This window comes from Rhinatrema bivittatum, chromosome 8, assembly GCF_901001135.1.
Source record: "Rhinatrema bivittatum chromosome 8, aRhiBiv1.1, whole genome shotgun sequence".
Lineage (NCBI taxonomy): Eukaryota > Metazoa > Chordata > Amphibia > Gymnophiona > Rhinatrematidae > Rhinatrema > Rhinatrema bivittatum.
The window spans coordinates 149,912,673-149,929,285 of NC_042622.1; the positions used below are offsets into that span (position 1 = coordinate 149,912,673).

The 16,613-nt window shown below is 45.8% G+C and overlaps 1 protein-coding gene across 3 annotated transcripts in view; it reads left to right on the plus strand.

Moving 5' to 3' along the window:
• ALAD (aminolevulinate dehydratase) overlaps window positions 1-16,613 on the plus strand; it is a 110,805-nt gene that overhangs the window by 42,532 nt on the left and 51,660 nt on the right. For all 3 annotated transcript variants that reach the window (XM_029613384.1, XM_029613383.1, XM_029613385.1), the window contains exons 7-8: window positions 3,932-4,020; window positions 15,411-15,466. In XM_029613384.1, coding sequence (XP_029469244.1) covers window positions 3,932-4,020; window positions 15,411-15,466 — 145 coding nt within the window. The remainder of the gene's footprint in view (window positions 1-3,931; window positions 4,021-15,410; window positions 15,467-16,613) is intronic.

Genomic DNA, 16,613 nt, shown 5'->3' on the forward strand with positions numbered 1-16,613 from the left:
CTGAGATCGGATAGAATGAGCCTTAAGACTCTCAGGGACCGAATGTCCGTGACATATGTATGTGGAAGCAATAGCGTCCTTCAGCCAGTGGGCAATGGTAGCTTTGGAGGCCTTATACCCCTTCCTTGGACCATTCTACAAGACAAAAAGATGATCTGACAGACGGAAATCATTAGTTACTTCCAAATACCGTAAAAGGATCCGTCGGACATCCAACCTCCGGATGTCGGTTGAATTATCAGCCTCCGGAAAGGCTGATAATTCAACCGTCTGATTGACATGGAATGCCGAGACCACCTTAGGCAGGAAGGAAGGTACCGTCTGCAGTGAGACACCCGAATCCGTTATACGCAAAAACGGTTCCCGGCATGACAATGCTTGAATTTCGGAAACACGACATGCCAAACAAATGGCCACGAGAAACACTGTTTTGAGAGTTAAATCTTTCAACGTGTCCCGTTTGATGGGTTCAAACGGTGAACCGCAAAGACCACAGAGAACCAAATTCAAGCTCCAGGATGGACAAAGCGCCCGCACTGGTGGGTGTAAATGTTTGACACCCCGCAAAAAACGAGCAACATCCAGATGACCCGCAGTGGAGGAACCCTCAATCTTACCCCGTAGGCAGCCTAACGCCGCCACCTGTACTCGGAGCAAACTATACGCCAGACCCTTCTGAAGTTATCTTGACCCATTCCTCCTGAAACAGGGAGAGCCTCCCCCCGATTTGCGGGTCGGAGGAATGGGCCAGCATCCCTTCATTGTAGAGTCTTGTTGGGGGTAAAACCATGAGAGGCTCCAGAACGCTGAGGCCGCCTGCCTCGAAAGAAATGCGCCATGTTTGCGACCAAGGCGACGTTTGCCTCGGAGCAAAGGAAGAACCTCTCCCTGCATGGAAACGGCGCTGGCCACGGAAACGGCCTCTGAACGCGCCGGAGGGGCGAAACTGTCTGGGCTTGTCCTCAGGAAGCTTGTAAACCTTGTTGTCCCCCAGGCGCGCAAGCCCTGCTCTCGTAAATCCGCCCGGATTTACGCGAGCAGGGCTTGCGCGCCGGTGCGCCTATTTTACATAGGCCTGCCGGCGCGTGCAGAGCCCCGGGACTCGTGTAAGTCCCGGGGTTTTCCGAGGGGGGCGTGTCGGGGGCGTGTCGGGGGCGGGGCCGATCGGCACGGCATTTTCGGGGCGGGCCCAGGGGCGTGGTTTAGGCCCGGGGCGGTCTGGGGTGTGGCCGCGCCCTCCGGAACCGTCCCTGGGTTGCGTCTAGGCGCGCCAGCAGCCCGCTGGCGCGTGGGGATTTACTTCTCCCTCTGGGAGGCGTAAATCCCCCAACAAAGGTAGGGGGGGGTTCAGACAGGGCCGGGGGGTGGGTTAGGTAGAGGAAGGGAGGGGAAGGTGAGGGGAGGGTGTTAGCGAATTCCCTCCGAGGCCGCTCCGATTTCGGAGCGGCCTCGGAGGGAACGGAGGTAGGCTGCGCGGCTCGGCACGCGCCGGCTACACGAAATCGGTAGCCTTGCGTGCGCCGATCCAGGATTTTAGCAGATATGCGTGGCTCCGCGCGTATCTACTAAAATCCAGCGTACTTTTGTTTGTGCCTGATGCGCCTACAAAAGTACGCGAGGGCGCCCTGTATGAAAATCTACCCCAGTACGCGCAGAGGTTCGAAGAAGATCGTACAAAGCATCCGCTATATAGGCAAACCAGATTCCATGCGGTTTGCTTGCTCCTCCTCCTCCGGGGGGAAGTCCTGGGCCGTAAGCAACTGCTGAATCCAGCGGAGAGTGGCCCTCTGCATGAGACTGCTACAGACCGCAGCCCTCACACCAAGCGCAGATACCTCAAAAATTCGCTTAAGTAAGATCTCCAGCTTTCTATCCTGAAGATCCTTAAGCGCTGTTCCGCCCGTCACGGGAATCGTATGTTTAACTATAGTTGTGACCGCTGAGTCCACCTTGGGAATCTTGAGAAGATTTAAAGATTCATTCGGCAGCGGATAAAACTTTTCCATGGCCCTGCTGACTCTTAAGGAGGCTTCAGGGGAATCCCATTCCCTGGACACAATCTGGAATAGCTTAGGATGAAAAGGAAAAGTTTGCGGCGGGCCTCGAGGGCCCGCTAAAACTGAATCTCCCGGAGAAGGATCCGCCTCTGGCTGCAGCGCCGGGATCTCCAGCTCCCGCAGCACATGTGGAATTAAAGGATCCAATTCGTCTTTGCTGAATAAGCGAAGGATCTGCGGATCATCCCCTTCTACGGGAACAGCACTATCAACATCTCCGCCCATATCCAGAGCGAAGGGGTTCTGGGGAGGGTCCGCAGTCTCGGGAAGACCAGGTTCCGGAGCTGGATGCGGGAGTCGAGCCCCCGCTTTCCCCGGGTTCGGAGCAGTTTTTAAAAAGCTTAGGCGGAGGGAGAGGCAATTCTTCCCAATTGGCTTCAGCTTCTAAATATGCCCTATGCATCAATAACACAAATTGGGATGAAAATGGATGCTGCCTCTTTAAGGCCCCCCCCCTCCCCCTCCATAGGCAGAGGCAAGGGAGGAGCTGGATCAGGCTGAAAATCGCGGGTATGCTGAGGACTTAAGGCCGGTGGAGAGGAAGGAGGAAAATCATCCCCTTCTGAGGCCATGTCGGCGTCAGGGCTCAGCGCAGGCAAGATGGCCGCCATTCCCGCGTCGAGCGGGGACGGAGCAGACCTCTGCCCCCGAGCTGCTGGAATTCGCCATGCGCTGCGCGATCGCGGTAGAGAGGAGCCCCGTCCCAAGATCGACTGCCGAGAAGGCCCCTCGCCTCCGGGGATACACCAGGAGCAGAGGCCCTCTCGGGAGAGCCACACCTCTGACTCCCCGCAGGCGGTACAGGAAGATGCTCGCGGCATGAAAAAAGTGCACGAAAATTAGCTGCTTTAGCCGGGTGAAGAGTCCACCCCCTCCGGAGGCCCGGGACGTCGCGGCAGGCTGGGGCTGAAAGGGCTGAGCGAAGGACCCCCTCAATAACAAGTCCGTTCAATTTTAGATATATATTTTTTTAATATATATCAGAGCCCTCCAACAGGGGAAAACACTTCCCTGCCTACAATACTAGCCCCCTTCAGAGGAATTTGTAATATCTCTGGAATGAAAAAAGGGGGAGAGTGATCGGCCCACCGGTAAATCCTCCCCCTGATTCACCGGGCAAGAGAAATTCTCTGGGTAACTCGGCGTTAGGGCAATGCCCTGCCTAGTCTGCCTTTAAATATGCCTCCGCACCGCCTGAATGCCAGAAAAGAAAACCTTATAAAGATTTTTTTTTTCTTTTTTGCAATAAGGGTTGGTCTATTCAAAGGTGCCACGTACAAACCTGTCAGATGAATTATTAATCTGGAAATTTGACAAGGATCAGGACCGCAGGTTATGCCCCTCTGATATCTGCTGGCGTCAGAGAAATACTGAAGGATCGCAGGTGGCACACCAGTATATCTGGGGGGGTGCTTTTCAGCTTTTCTCTGACTCCATCTGCTGAGGGGAGGCATAACCCAGCAGTCTGGACTGATCCTGGTACATACAGGGAACTGCAGATATTTTACCCACCATAAACACACAATTAACAAAGCTAAATAGGTAGTTTTGCTTTGATCATTGCCCAAGAAAAAATTACATGCAGAGATTTGTGCCTGCCGCCTTTGTATGTCATTTTTCTGTACTAAACAGACATAGTTTTGAATAATCAAATTTATGTGTGGTGTTCAGTCCCCGCCTCCTCTCCCTGCCTTCGGACTTCCTTTGCAGTCTAGAGGTAAAACTACCTTGTTCAAACCCATTCATGCTTTTACCCACAAGCCAGGTGGGCTAGTTTTAAAGCCCTGATTTTCCACGGATAAAATACTCTCTAGCGCATTTATCTACGCGTGAGTGACTGGTTACTTTGATTTTTATTTTTTGTTTTGTTTCAGGATGCCACGTCGTTGCCCCCTCAGATATGATGGATGGACGCATTGGTGCCATCAAACAAGCTCTGATTTCCAATGACATGGCTAACAAGGTGAGTTTCAGAAAATACTTGGCTTAGGAGCAAACTTATAGGAAGTATAGGCCATTTCCTAAAATGCCATGGCAAAGGGCAAAGTATGTGGCAATCTCCATTGCTGCAGAAATTCAGAAAACTGTGGGCCTTGAGTATAGGCAACGTTGCCTCCATTTAGAAAGATGTGAAATGTGATGTGTCCTTGCTGAACTTAGTGGGACAACGGAAGTCAGACTGAGAGATTACTAACCTTTTATGTGATGCAAACCAACTTTATCATGATCAATTAGGGACCAGCAGAAGCATAGTTTCTCTAACCTTCCTGACTTTTAGGATTGTTTATGGGAATTAATAATGTTGCTGGATATTCATAGGTGGTGGTAAAGCCTTTTATGATCTGCGCATGCAGCAAGATAGCATTGGTTGGGGAGTAAATTAAGATGCAAAGGGGACCACAGTTATGTTCCTCACAGCTTGAGGGATCTATCACATTACTTAGCAAGCCAAGCACGATCCATATGTATAAGTTGTCTGCTAAATAATCTGTTAACTACTTGTCCTTGCCTGGTAGGTGGTTCGCAGGATTGTTGGTATTCCTTCTTACCGAACAGAAACCATATAAACATTGCTTCCTTCCATATCAGGAAGAGACTTTATTTTCTCATTCTATGTTAAAAGAAAAAAAATGAGGGATGCTAAACTAGCCATCTGTACTTCAACTACTTTGTTCCAAAGACTTGAATGCAATCAGGGATTGATAACTAATTTTACACCCAACAAATTTTTGTATCAGTTTATATTTTATATATTCCAGTGATCCTGAGAACACATTACATTAAGGTGCACCCCAGTCTTGTGGGGATATATCTCTTGTCACACTCATTCATTTATTTATTGAACAGACACCTCAAAGTGGATTACAGTACTGTATGTATTTCCCTGCCCACAGAGGGCTGACAATCTAAATACGTATTTGGTCTGTGGATATTCGTGCCAGACAGAATGTTCTCATCTTTTAACCACCAATTTAAGGACTCTGCAAGATTATCTAGGTGAACAATTTCTGTGATTGAGTGGTTGCAAATGATGATTTCAAATTTAGTGTAAGTGTCTTAGCACTAAACACATGCTGGCATACGCATGGCAAATGACACACACTGTAGATCTAGTAAGACCTAATATTCGCAGATGAGTTCTGGCTACTGCCATTTTCTTTGAGATAGACAATGTAGCTCGCTGTACTCTTCAACTCTATATATACCAGGGGTGGCCAACCTGCGGCTCAGGAGCCGCATGTGGCTCTTTGTTGTGCAAAATGCGTCTCTTTCCCCTCCCATCCCCATGGCAACCGAGCAGCACTGCAGAGGAAGAATTGGAGCAGAGACCACGGCATAGAGCAGTGAACAGTCCTCCGACCATTCCCAGCCCTTTCGGACCTGCCGCAGGGTACGGCACGAAGCGGCAGGCCGGATGGAGGCCAGGGCAGCGAAGACTGGAACATGGATTCAGACGAGACTCAGGAACGACGTAGATTCAGGCATAGACGTGGACTCAGGAACGAGGTGCTGGATGCATAGACGTGGACTCAGGCACAGATGTGGACTCAGGACGAGGTACTGGATGCACAGAGGTGGACTCAGGAGCAGGCGTGGACTCAGGATGAGTTACTGGATGCACAGAGGTGGACTCAGGAACTGCAGAGGAAGAATTGGAGCAGAGACCACGGCATAGAGCAGTGAACAGTCCTCCGACCGTTCCCAGCCCTTTCGGACCTGCTGCAGGGTACGGCACGAAATGGCAGGCCGGATGGAGGCCAGGGCAGCGAAGACTGGAACATGGATTCAGACGAGACTCAGGAACGACGTAGATTCAGGCATAGACGTGGACTCAGGAACGAGGTGCTGGATGCATAGCACGGCATAGCTCCCTGCCCAGCTGGGGCAGGGAGCTAAGAGTTAGCTCCCTGCCCCAGCCTCCCCAACCAGTCCATGCCCCAGTCTACCTGCTGCCTGGAGGAGAGGGTTCTTCCCTGTTCTGCTGTGCAGAGGGGGGTTTAGTTTATTAGGATTCTTTATGTACCGCAACATCCAAGTTAATAATAAAGTGATTTACAATAAAGGAGGAGCTGGAGCGGGCACTGTCCCAGGCCCAGCTGGTCACTGTGCTCCCAGGATTTGGAATTCAGCTGACAGCAGTTACTTAGAGCTCTGGTCAGATCAGAATGATTGGTGAAAGGAGAATGGAGTGAATGCAAGTGGTAAATGCTTGGGGAGGCAATGTGAGAGTTGGTAAAGAGTGGGAGAAGCAACAAGAGAAGCACAAGGGGCTAAGTATTTCTGATATGTGACACCAAAAAAAGGGTGGATATTGGAAGTGTTGAGGAAGAGGGTAAATGCTCTCTTGCACCTTATTCATCCTCAAAGTCTATGCTGCCACATGTTCTGCAGGAACCAGGGCTGGGGTGAAGAGAGTACGAGAAGGCTGGGAGAGGGTTTGCACGAGAGCCATGTGAGAGGGAAAACTGTATGTGAAACAGAGCAGTAGTCAAGCAATTTGGTGCCTATGGCCAAGTGAAAAACTGTGCCCCATTACACACAACTCTCCCCACACACAATTAAAAATAAGGCATTTATAATAGATTTTACAGGAAAAAGGATATTCAAAATATAGGCTTCTGAGGTAAAAATGTTGTGGTGCCAACCAGAAAAACCTGCAAAAAACCCATGTGGTATTAGGCATACTTTAACTCATCTTGGGCATGGGCTTGGCCCTCAGAAAGCCAGGAGAAAACAGAGTTAGAATACGATAAGAATATAGGAACATAAGACTTGCCATACCGGGTTAGGCCAAAGGTTCAGCAAACCCAGGATCCTGTTTCCAATAGTGGCCAATCTAGGTCACAAGTACCTGGCAGGATTCCAAGCTACTTATCTCAGGGATAAGCAGTGGATTTCCCCAACTCCACATAATTAATTGTTTATAAACTTTTCCTACAGAAACTTGTCCAAACCTTTTTAAAATGCAGCTAAACTTATAGCTTTCACCATATCGTCTGGCATTGAATTCCAGAGCTTAATTATGCATCAAGTAAAAAAATACTCTTAGTTTTAAATGTATCGTCTAGTAACTTCATTGTGTTTCCCCCTAGTCTTTTTACCCTTTGAAAGAGTAAACATTCAATTAACCTTTATTTGTTCTACTCCACTTATTTTATAGACCTCTATCATATCTCCCCTCAGCCATCTCTTCTCCAAGCTGAAGATTCCTAGCCTCTTTTAGTCTTTTCTCATAGCAGAATCATTCCATCCCCTTTATCATTTTGGTTGCCCTTCTCTGTACCTTTTCTAATTCCGCTATATCTTTTTTGAGATGTGGTAACTAGAGCTGCACACAATATTCAAGGTGAGGCAACACCATGGAGCGATACAGAGGCATTATGATATTCTCTGTTTTATTCTCCATTCCTTTCTTAATAATTCCTAGCATTCTATTTTCTTTGTTGGCTGCTGCTGCACACTGAGCAGAAGATTTCAATGTATTATCAATGATGACACCCAGAGCCTTTTCCTGACTCCTAATACAGAACCTTGCATAGCGTAGCCATAATTTGTGTTACTTTTCCCTTAATGCATCAATTTGAACTTGTCCATGTTAAATTTCATTTTCCATTTGCGCATGCCCAGTCTCCCAGTTTTGCACGGTCCTCTTGCAAATTCTCACAGTCCTCTTGTGATTTAACAACTTAGAATTAATTAGGTGTCATCGGCAAATTTGGTCATCTCACTAGTTGTCCCCATTTCCAGGTTGTTTATAATTATATTAGAGAGCTGTGGTCCCAGAACAGAAATAAACTTTCTATTTCAAAACAGCACTAATTCCAGTACTCAAAGGGCAACAACCTATGAAAAGGCAAAACTGTAAATATTACACCAGGTCCTAAAACACTAATACATCCTTATTAGGAAAACAGATTAAGCCAAGCTGCTATAGATCCCTACATAGAAACTATACACTATTGGAATATCTCACGTCAGTCACACATGCAAAACACAGATAGACCCTCAGATACAGAATAGAGACCATAAAATATAAATAGAAATGTGCAGATAAAAACTGAACTGGAAACTACAACAAGCCAAATCCTGTATGCAGTGTAACAATGGAAAAGCAGAAACACTATTCCTCATAAAACAATAAAATCAAGAAATATAAATATCATCAATCGTAGTAAAGCCATTCCAATAAAAAGAATAATGAAAAACAGCTAAGGCACAGAATAATATCCAAAATTTAAAAACTCAAAATATTTTCTTTTGTCAAACAATCGTAATGAGAATGATACCCGGGTTCAAAGCCAAACCTTGTCAATATAGTTCACTCAGTGTATATAGTTCATGGTTATAAACATCTGAAACAACTTGACCAAATCTGTCAAAGTTCATCAAAATTAAGCAATAGCATTTCAAAAACCTTTAATGTCTCAGTATCACTATGGGATATTTGCAAGGCCAAAACACAGTCCTCCTTCTAGAAACTGAAATAGGAGTAATTGAGGGAGTACATCTCAAAATATAATTAAATAACCAGTGAGCCACCAAATTTACAACAACATCGTTCTGGGACCAATGTTTTTTAACATATTTATAAATGACCTGGAAATGGGAACTAGTGAGGTGATCACATTTGCTGTTGATACAAAATTATTCAGTTGTTAAATCACAAAGATTGTGAGAAATTGCAAGAGGACCTTGCAAAACTGGGAGATTGGGCATGCAAATAGAAAATAAAATTTAATGTGAACAAATGCAAAGTGGAACAAAGTGAAACAAAGTCAGCATGGCTTTACCCAAGGCAAGTCTTGCCTCAGAAATCTGCTTCACTTTTTTGAAGGAGTTAATAAACACGTGGATAAAGGTGAACCTGTAGATGTAGTGTACTTGGATTTTGAGAAGGCATTTGACAAAGTTCCTCATGAGAGGCGTCTAGGAAAAATAAAAAGTAATGGGATAGGTGGCGATGTCCTTTCGTGGATTACAAACTGGCTAAAAGACAGGAAACAGAGAGTAGGATTAAATGGACAATTTTCTCAGTGGAAGGGAGTGGACAGTGGAGTGCCTCAGGGATCTGTATTGGGACCCTTACTTTTCAATATATTTATAAATGATCTGGAAAGAAATGCGACAAGTGAGGTAATCAAATTTGCAGATGATACAAAATTGTTCAGAGTAGTTAAATCACAAGCAGATTGTGATAAATTGCAGGAAGACCTTGTGAGGCTGGAAAATTGGGCATCGAAATAGCAGATGAAATTTAATGTGGCAACAGGATGCTGGGCTTGATGGACCCTTGGTCTGACCCAGCACGGCAATTTCTTATGTTCTTATGGCTGTCTTCCAAGGTCGTCCTCATCAGAACGGACAACCAGGTGGTGATGTGGTACATCCAACAAGGAGGGCGGCACGGGCTCTTTCCTCCTCTGTCAGGAAGCGATACAGGTCTGGGATTGGGCCCTTTCCAGAGGGATGTAATCTACGGGCCACCTACCTGCCGGGTCACCTGAACACACTGGCGGACCATCTCAGCCAGTCCTTCCAGCCACACGAGTGGTCCCTGATCTCTGCGGTGGTGGCTGAGTTATTCCGTCACTGGGGCACGCCGGATATGGACTTGTTCACCTCTCCCCACAATCACAAGATGAGCGAGTTTTGCTCCCTGATTCAAGGAAAGGGCCATCCAGCCTGCGACGCGTTCTCCCTTCACTGGGGACTGGGTGTCATGTTCACATACCCCCCCCTATCCTGCTCCTCTCGAGGACTCTGACGAAACTGCAAGAGGATGGACGGACCATGATCCTGGTGGCACCCTCCTGGCCAAGGCAGGTGTGGTTTCCTCTGCTCCAGGACCTGTCCATGAGTGCACCGGACCCACTGGGGACAGTACCTGACCTCTTGTCGCAGAACCAGAGCACCCTACGCCACCCAAACCCCCAGACTCTGGCCCTCACGGCGTGGATGTTGAGCGCATGATCCTTCAACCCTTGCAGCTCTCGGATGGTGTCTCCAGGGTTTTGATCAAATCCTGAAAACCTTCCACCCGGAAATCTTACAGTGGAAGCGTTTCTCCACCTGGTACGGTGGCCACGGACTGGACCCTTTCTCCTGTGCGCTCCCCTGCCTGCTGGATTATCTCTGGCACCTATCCGAGTCTGGCCTCCAAACCAGCTCGGTCCGAGTACACCTCGGCGCCCTCAGCGCTTACCACCAGGGTGTCGCCAGTGCACCTATTTTAGTCCAGCTGCTGGTGAGGCGCTTCATCGGGGCCTTGTTCAGCTGAAGCCCCTGCTTCGCCCACCAGCGACCCCATGGGATCTCAACATTGTCTTGGCGAGGCTCACGTGGCAACCGTTTGAGCCTCTCAAATCCTGTGACCTGACGTTCCTCACCTGGAAAGTTATGTTCCTGGTGGCAATCACTTCTTCTCGCAGGGTCAGTGAGATCCAGGCCATGGTCACATACGCTCCCTACATGAAATTCTTCCATGATCGTGTGGTGCCACGCACGCATCCAAAATTTCTGCTGAAGGTGGTGACTGCTTTCCACATCAACCAGTCAATCATCCTTCCCACGTTCTTCCCATGGCCTCATTCCCACCCAGGGGAACGTGCTGTCCACACCCTGGACTGCAGGCAGGCGCTCGCTTTCTACTTGCACCGTACAGTGAGCCATAGACAGTCCACTAAGCTCTCTGTGTCTTTTGACCCCAATGGGCTGTGAGCAGCAGTGGGGAAGCAGACCTTGTCCAACTGGCTAGCAGATTGCATTGCCTTCTGCTATGAGCAGGCAGGTCTTCAGCTGGTTGACAGGGTGAAGGCTCACTCTAAGTGGGCTATGGCGGTGTCAGTGGCTCATCTGCGTGTGGTCCCTGTCTCCGAAATCCGCAGGGCCGTGACCTGGAGTTCTCTCCACACGTTCGCGACTCACTACTGCCTTGACAGGGATATTGCCAGGACAGCACTTTTGGCCAGTCTGTCCTATGCAATCTGTTCCAATTCTGAACCCAACTGTTTTTCATTGTGCTCTCTGTGGGACCAGACTGCCCCTGTTTTTCCACAGCGCCACAGTTGTGTTGTGCCCGTTGGCACCTTGTTCAGCTACTGTGGGTCTCTCTGGTCGAATGGGGCAGTCTGGAGCTCTGTAATCACCCACATGTGAGTACTACCATCCTGCTTGTCCTAGGAGAAAGCGCAGTTGCTTACCTGTAATAGGTGTTCTGTTAGGACAGCAGGATGTTAGTCCTCAGGAATCCCGCCCGCCTCCCAAAGATGTTAGATTCACCTTCGGTTTATGTTCTTTTTCTCGCTCGTACTTTTTTGCTATGTTACGAGACTGAAGGGGGACGTCGCGTGGACGCGCAGATAGCAGGCTGGCATGCTCAGTCTGCCACTCAAAGTTTTCCATGCCGGACTCCATCGGATGATGTCACCCACATGTGACATCATCCTGCTGTCCTAGGCGAACACCTGCACTGTCTTGATGCCCCTTCACCACCACCCCCAGCCTCAACTCTGACCTCCTCCCTGCTAGCCCACTACACACACAATTAAAAATGATGTATTTATAATAGATTTTATATGAAAAAGGACCTTCAAAGTACAGTTTTCTGAGGTAAAAATATTTACAACATGCATATTAAATTTGCATGCACTGCTGTATGCCAACCAGAAAACCCTGCTAAAAGGCAGAAAAAGACGCTTGGAACCCATATGGTATTGGGACTAGTGTAACACGTATTGGGTATGGGTTTGGCACTCAGCCATGAGTAAACAGAATTATAATTTCAATAAAGTAAATCTCCCATATGAAAACAGTACCATCAGCACTCAAACAGTAATAACTCTAGCTATGAAAAGACATAATATTTATAGTAGGCCAGTCCATGCCCAGATTTAGGCATAAAAAACCCACATGTGAGAAGAATAAGTATTTGTGAAGGTGGAGATACCCTCATCAATGAGCAAATAGTATTTCACTTCTAACTGCGTTTATAAGCGATCACTTGCACATGGAAAACCACATTGTTGTGTTATTAAAGTGAAAGTATATACTGTGCTCCAAATTGTAATTGCTGGGTTCTCCACACTTCCATCTTACCGGACCACCTCCTTAAGAACAATAAATTATTGTATTAATTCTTTCTTCAAAAAACTTGAAAAAATTTGAAAAAAAGACACTTATTAATTTTTCTGCATACGGCACTGGTATTATGCCCGTGTACAGCCCGACACAGCGCGTGTTTCGTTGCCTTCCTCAGTGGCCTTACTCGTTATACATTTATTATTTTCTTTTACAAAATAAGATAAAAAATGTCATTAAAGTGCCCAAATATCAAAAACAATAGCATAAGTGTTTAACACAATACATACGTGTATTTGCAGAACATTTTCTCCTGTTGCTACTCAGTGGCCATAGCATTTTTTTTTTTAAAGGATCCACCCATACAAAACTGAGCTAAGCTTTTAACCAATACTGTGACTTAAAATGCAACCAATCAGCATTGCAACAGATGTCACTACATGAACCAATGAAAAAAATCAGAAAGGACCTTTAAATCAACATCATCTATTTGACGTTTTCATTCATACCGGATGGAAATTCTGAATCTAAATTAAAAATCCAGCGTTGTTCTTTATAGTTTAATTGAGAGCGAAAATCCCCCCTCTGTTCGATGTTTGAACCGTGTCTAAAATTGTCCAACGTAATTGGTCAAATCTTTGTTGTTTTAATAAACAGTATTTGACAATGGGGGCCTTTGGGTTGTGTGTGTGTGTGCAAGCGGCTGCCGTGTTCTCTCAAACGTACCCTAATTGGACAAGAGGTGCGGCCGACGTAAAGCTGAGGACAAGAGCATTGTAACACATATACGACATTACAGGATTTATAGTCACTATAAAATGACTTCTTGAAATTTTTGCCAGTAATTGGGTGTTGCCATGAAGTTCCTTATATAGTCAAAATACACATATCACAGTTCCTGCATGTCTTATGACCTAAATCATTAGGTATCTGTCCAGTTTTGGGTAGAATAGCACGAACAACTTGATTTTTAATGATGGGTCCTCTTTGAAACGATATCATTGGTTCTTCCACAAATGTTGGATGTAGTTGCAAAACGTGCCAATGGTGACGTATACTTTGAACAATAGCTGATGATTTATCTGTGTGTTGTAATACACAAACATGTCCAGATGAAGGACGTCTGGCTTGATACTCCAGTAGAGAAGCTCTGGGTGAGTATAATGCCCTTTTATAGGCAACTCAAATTGCTGATAAAGGATAACCCCAATCCAGAAAACGTAGTGCCAAATCATATGCTTGTTTTTTAAAGTCCTCCAAAGAGGAACAAAGATGACGCAGGCGGAAATATTGGCTAGCTGGAAGACCGTTTTTGAATGCTCTAGGATGGAAACTATGATATCTTAGTAAGGTGTTTCTATCAATAGCCTTGCGATACAGTGTAGTTTTTACCTGATTACCTGCCTTAATAATCCAAATATCCAAAAATGGAATTTTGAAAAGATCATACTGGGAAGTAAATTTCAAGTCTCCATCAATGGTATTTAACCATTCCAAAAATTGCTTTAAGTCATATTCATTGGAGTTCCAAAAAATAGGAGGTCATCTATATATCCTCCTGAATGCGGACTCTGGCACTTCGAAGCACATTATGATTTAACCTATCTTCGCTATTGTATTATATTTATTTCACTGCCTGCTTTAACCTCTCTTTCCAGCTGATTAAGCTTCCAAGTTCTTCTCCCTGTTGAATGTAACTTTTCTTCTTCCACTTCTATTGTTTATTTACTTAGTTGTCGTTTCAGTTTTTTTTTACCCTCGTTCGATGTAAACCGATCCGATATGGTTATTACTATGAAGGTCGGTATAGAAAAGTGTTAAATAAATAAATAGATAAATATCGGATCCAAAAGGTAACATGCTGAAAACATGGAGATTGATAAATCTGTGTGCATTCCAATTTATTCATTTTGATGTTTATTAATACTGCATGATATCCAGTTCTTATACTTTACAGATTTAGGCATAGGCAATGTAGGCCCTGCGTTTCTTTTCCTTCATCTTCAGGTGCCGTCACGGAGGCGAGGAAAGAGGGGGATGGGAATTTTAGCTGTACAGATTCTCCCCACCCCACCCCCAACCCTCCTGTTAGAGACCAGCTCCCCAAAGGGGAGGAGTTAGCAATCTGATAGAAATCAGCTCCCCAGAGGGGAGGAGTTAGCAATCTGTTATGAATCTGGATACTGGATACCTCCGTTGAAGGAGGAGTTAAGCTATAAATGATCACCCCGCCAGGGGGCGAAGTAGCACTCTGTATGGATCTTACTAAGGAGTAGCAATCTGTTAGTGCTCTGCTCTTCCAGAGGGAAGGAGTAGTAACTGTTATGCCTTGTTCCTGTAGAAGATGAACCAGCAACCTGTATGATTCCCACGGGGAAATAGCTATCTGATATGGATCAGCTTCCGCAGAGAGAGGATGTGGGTTGGCTCCCACAGAGTGGTAGTTGATGATACCGCTCTTATTAGTGTAGAAATAACACTTAGTAGAAATAGTGAATCCCTGGGCCGATGGCAGTTGACAGCGCCCTCAAGTGGAGATCCTGAGAGGGACCACCGGCTAGTCTGGAGTATTGAGACAAACACAGATAGTTCTTTATTAGACTGGAAGTATAACCACCAGAGGTGGCAGTAGTGAGTTGATATGCCCGGCAGGGCTGAAGTCCCTCTGAGACGGGAACCACGATCTCTGAGTTGATGAGCTATAAGGAGAGACTATAGGTAGTGAGTAGACAGGATATGCTGGGCATAACCAATGATAGATGATACACTCACAATTGTAGATCTCTGTAGTGTCTTCTATATGCAACAGAGAGTCTTCAGTATTCAGGAACAGGAGCCGCAGGCGAGTACTGGTTCTTGTAAGCAGTCTGAAATAGAACTCACAATAACTGTGTATGGGATGGCTTCTGGAATAGAAGAGAGGCTAGGAGAGATTTAGGAACGTAGGCCCTCATGGAGCGAGTACCGGTTCCTATCTGTTAATCTGTAATAATAATCCATAAGATATAGGTAAGTGATATTCTTAACTAAGGAAAAGAGTATTAACTCCAGAAAGTTAGTCAAGAAATGTATTGTTAGTCCAATAAAAAGGTGTTACCTTATAATAATTTTTGTTTTTGTTAACTTATATTTCCATGGCTAACACTTATATTTCCATGGCTAAGACATATTCTGCAAATGGGCAAACTGTCTGGACAAACTGTCTTTATTTGCAGACAGCTATATTTCTAGAACAGGGATATTCTTTAAAACTAATTTGTTTTCTTTTCTGTGTAGGTTTCAGTCCTAAGCTACAGTGCCAAATTTGCTTCCTGTTTCTATGGCCCCTTCAGGTGAGCATTTACCTATTGCTGCATTTGTCTTAAATCAGAACAATTAATGGTGGCATCCGATGGTCCTTGATTGAAAGATAGTAAGGCACATTATGGAATGAATGGTTGAACTGAGTTAGAGGATCCTAGTAGGGGAGGATATGCTAATATAGTGGTACCATAGTGGTATAGTGCAGTATTGAATGGCACTGAAGGATAAATGCAGCATACATGGGGAAACTCTACAGGTCTCATTTCGCACAGGAATAGATTTAAAAGTGGTGTCATAACTCAGGTGCTCTATAGATAACCAGCTAGCATTTAAACAAGCAGTTTTGACTTAAATTGCACACTTGCTCCTCGTCCTGCTACACCAGTCCAGACAAGGTGGAAGTAGAGAGCACAGCTTTCTCTGTGATGTTATCACAGCTACTTACATGTGGTGCAGCCCATAAAATTATTCAGTATTCTCTAACTCCAGCAAATGGTAGAACATACTGGTGATGCAGCAGTATTTGTTTCTGACAAGCCCTGCCTAACTATTAAGATTGGAATAAGGCAGGGGTTTCTCTGATGTCTTAGGGCCAGGCTCCTGGTTTTCCAATGCCAAGATGGCGTACCCATTCAGACAGTTCCCAGCTCCATAAGGGATTTGGCTGAGCCTAAGGGGTTTCAGTTGGCCGAGAAAAAAAAATTAAGATGGTCCTCTGGAGTCTGACCTCCCCGCCACCCCATCTCTCTCTTATCTCCTCCTCCTGGCTTCTCTGTTTTTAAAGATCTATTTAAAAAAAAAAAAAAGAAAAGAAACAAGAGCGCAACTCCGGAACAGCTTGAGGCTTTTTTTGTGCAAGTAGTGTTGCCGGCATTGGGGATGAGTTCCTCTAAGTTTTGAGGATGAGCTTCTTTAGCAGAACTCTAATTTGACCGACCAAACTCCTCATGGAGAAGAAGGGCTGCTGGTGCTCAGCTTGCAGCTCCAAGTTTGTTTGTTCCACTTTGGGGATATGCACAGCTTGCTTTAACACCAGAGGAATACCTGGAGAGAGTTCTAAGGCCTCCATTTCTATATCACAAGGGCTGGCCGCCACAGGAATTGAATTCACTTCTTCCCGCTCGGGGAACAGGATGTCCGAATCTACGGAATCAGCGCTTTTGGCAGAAACAGCTG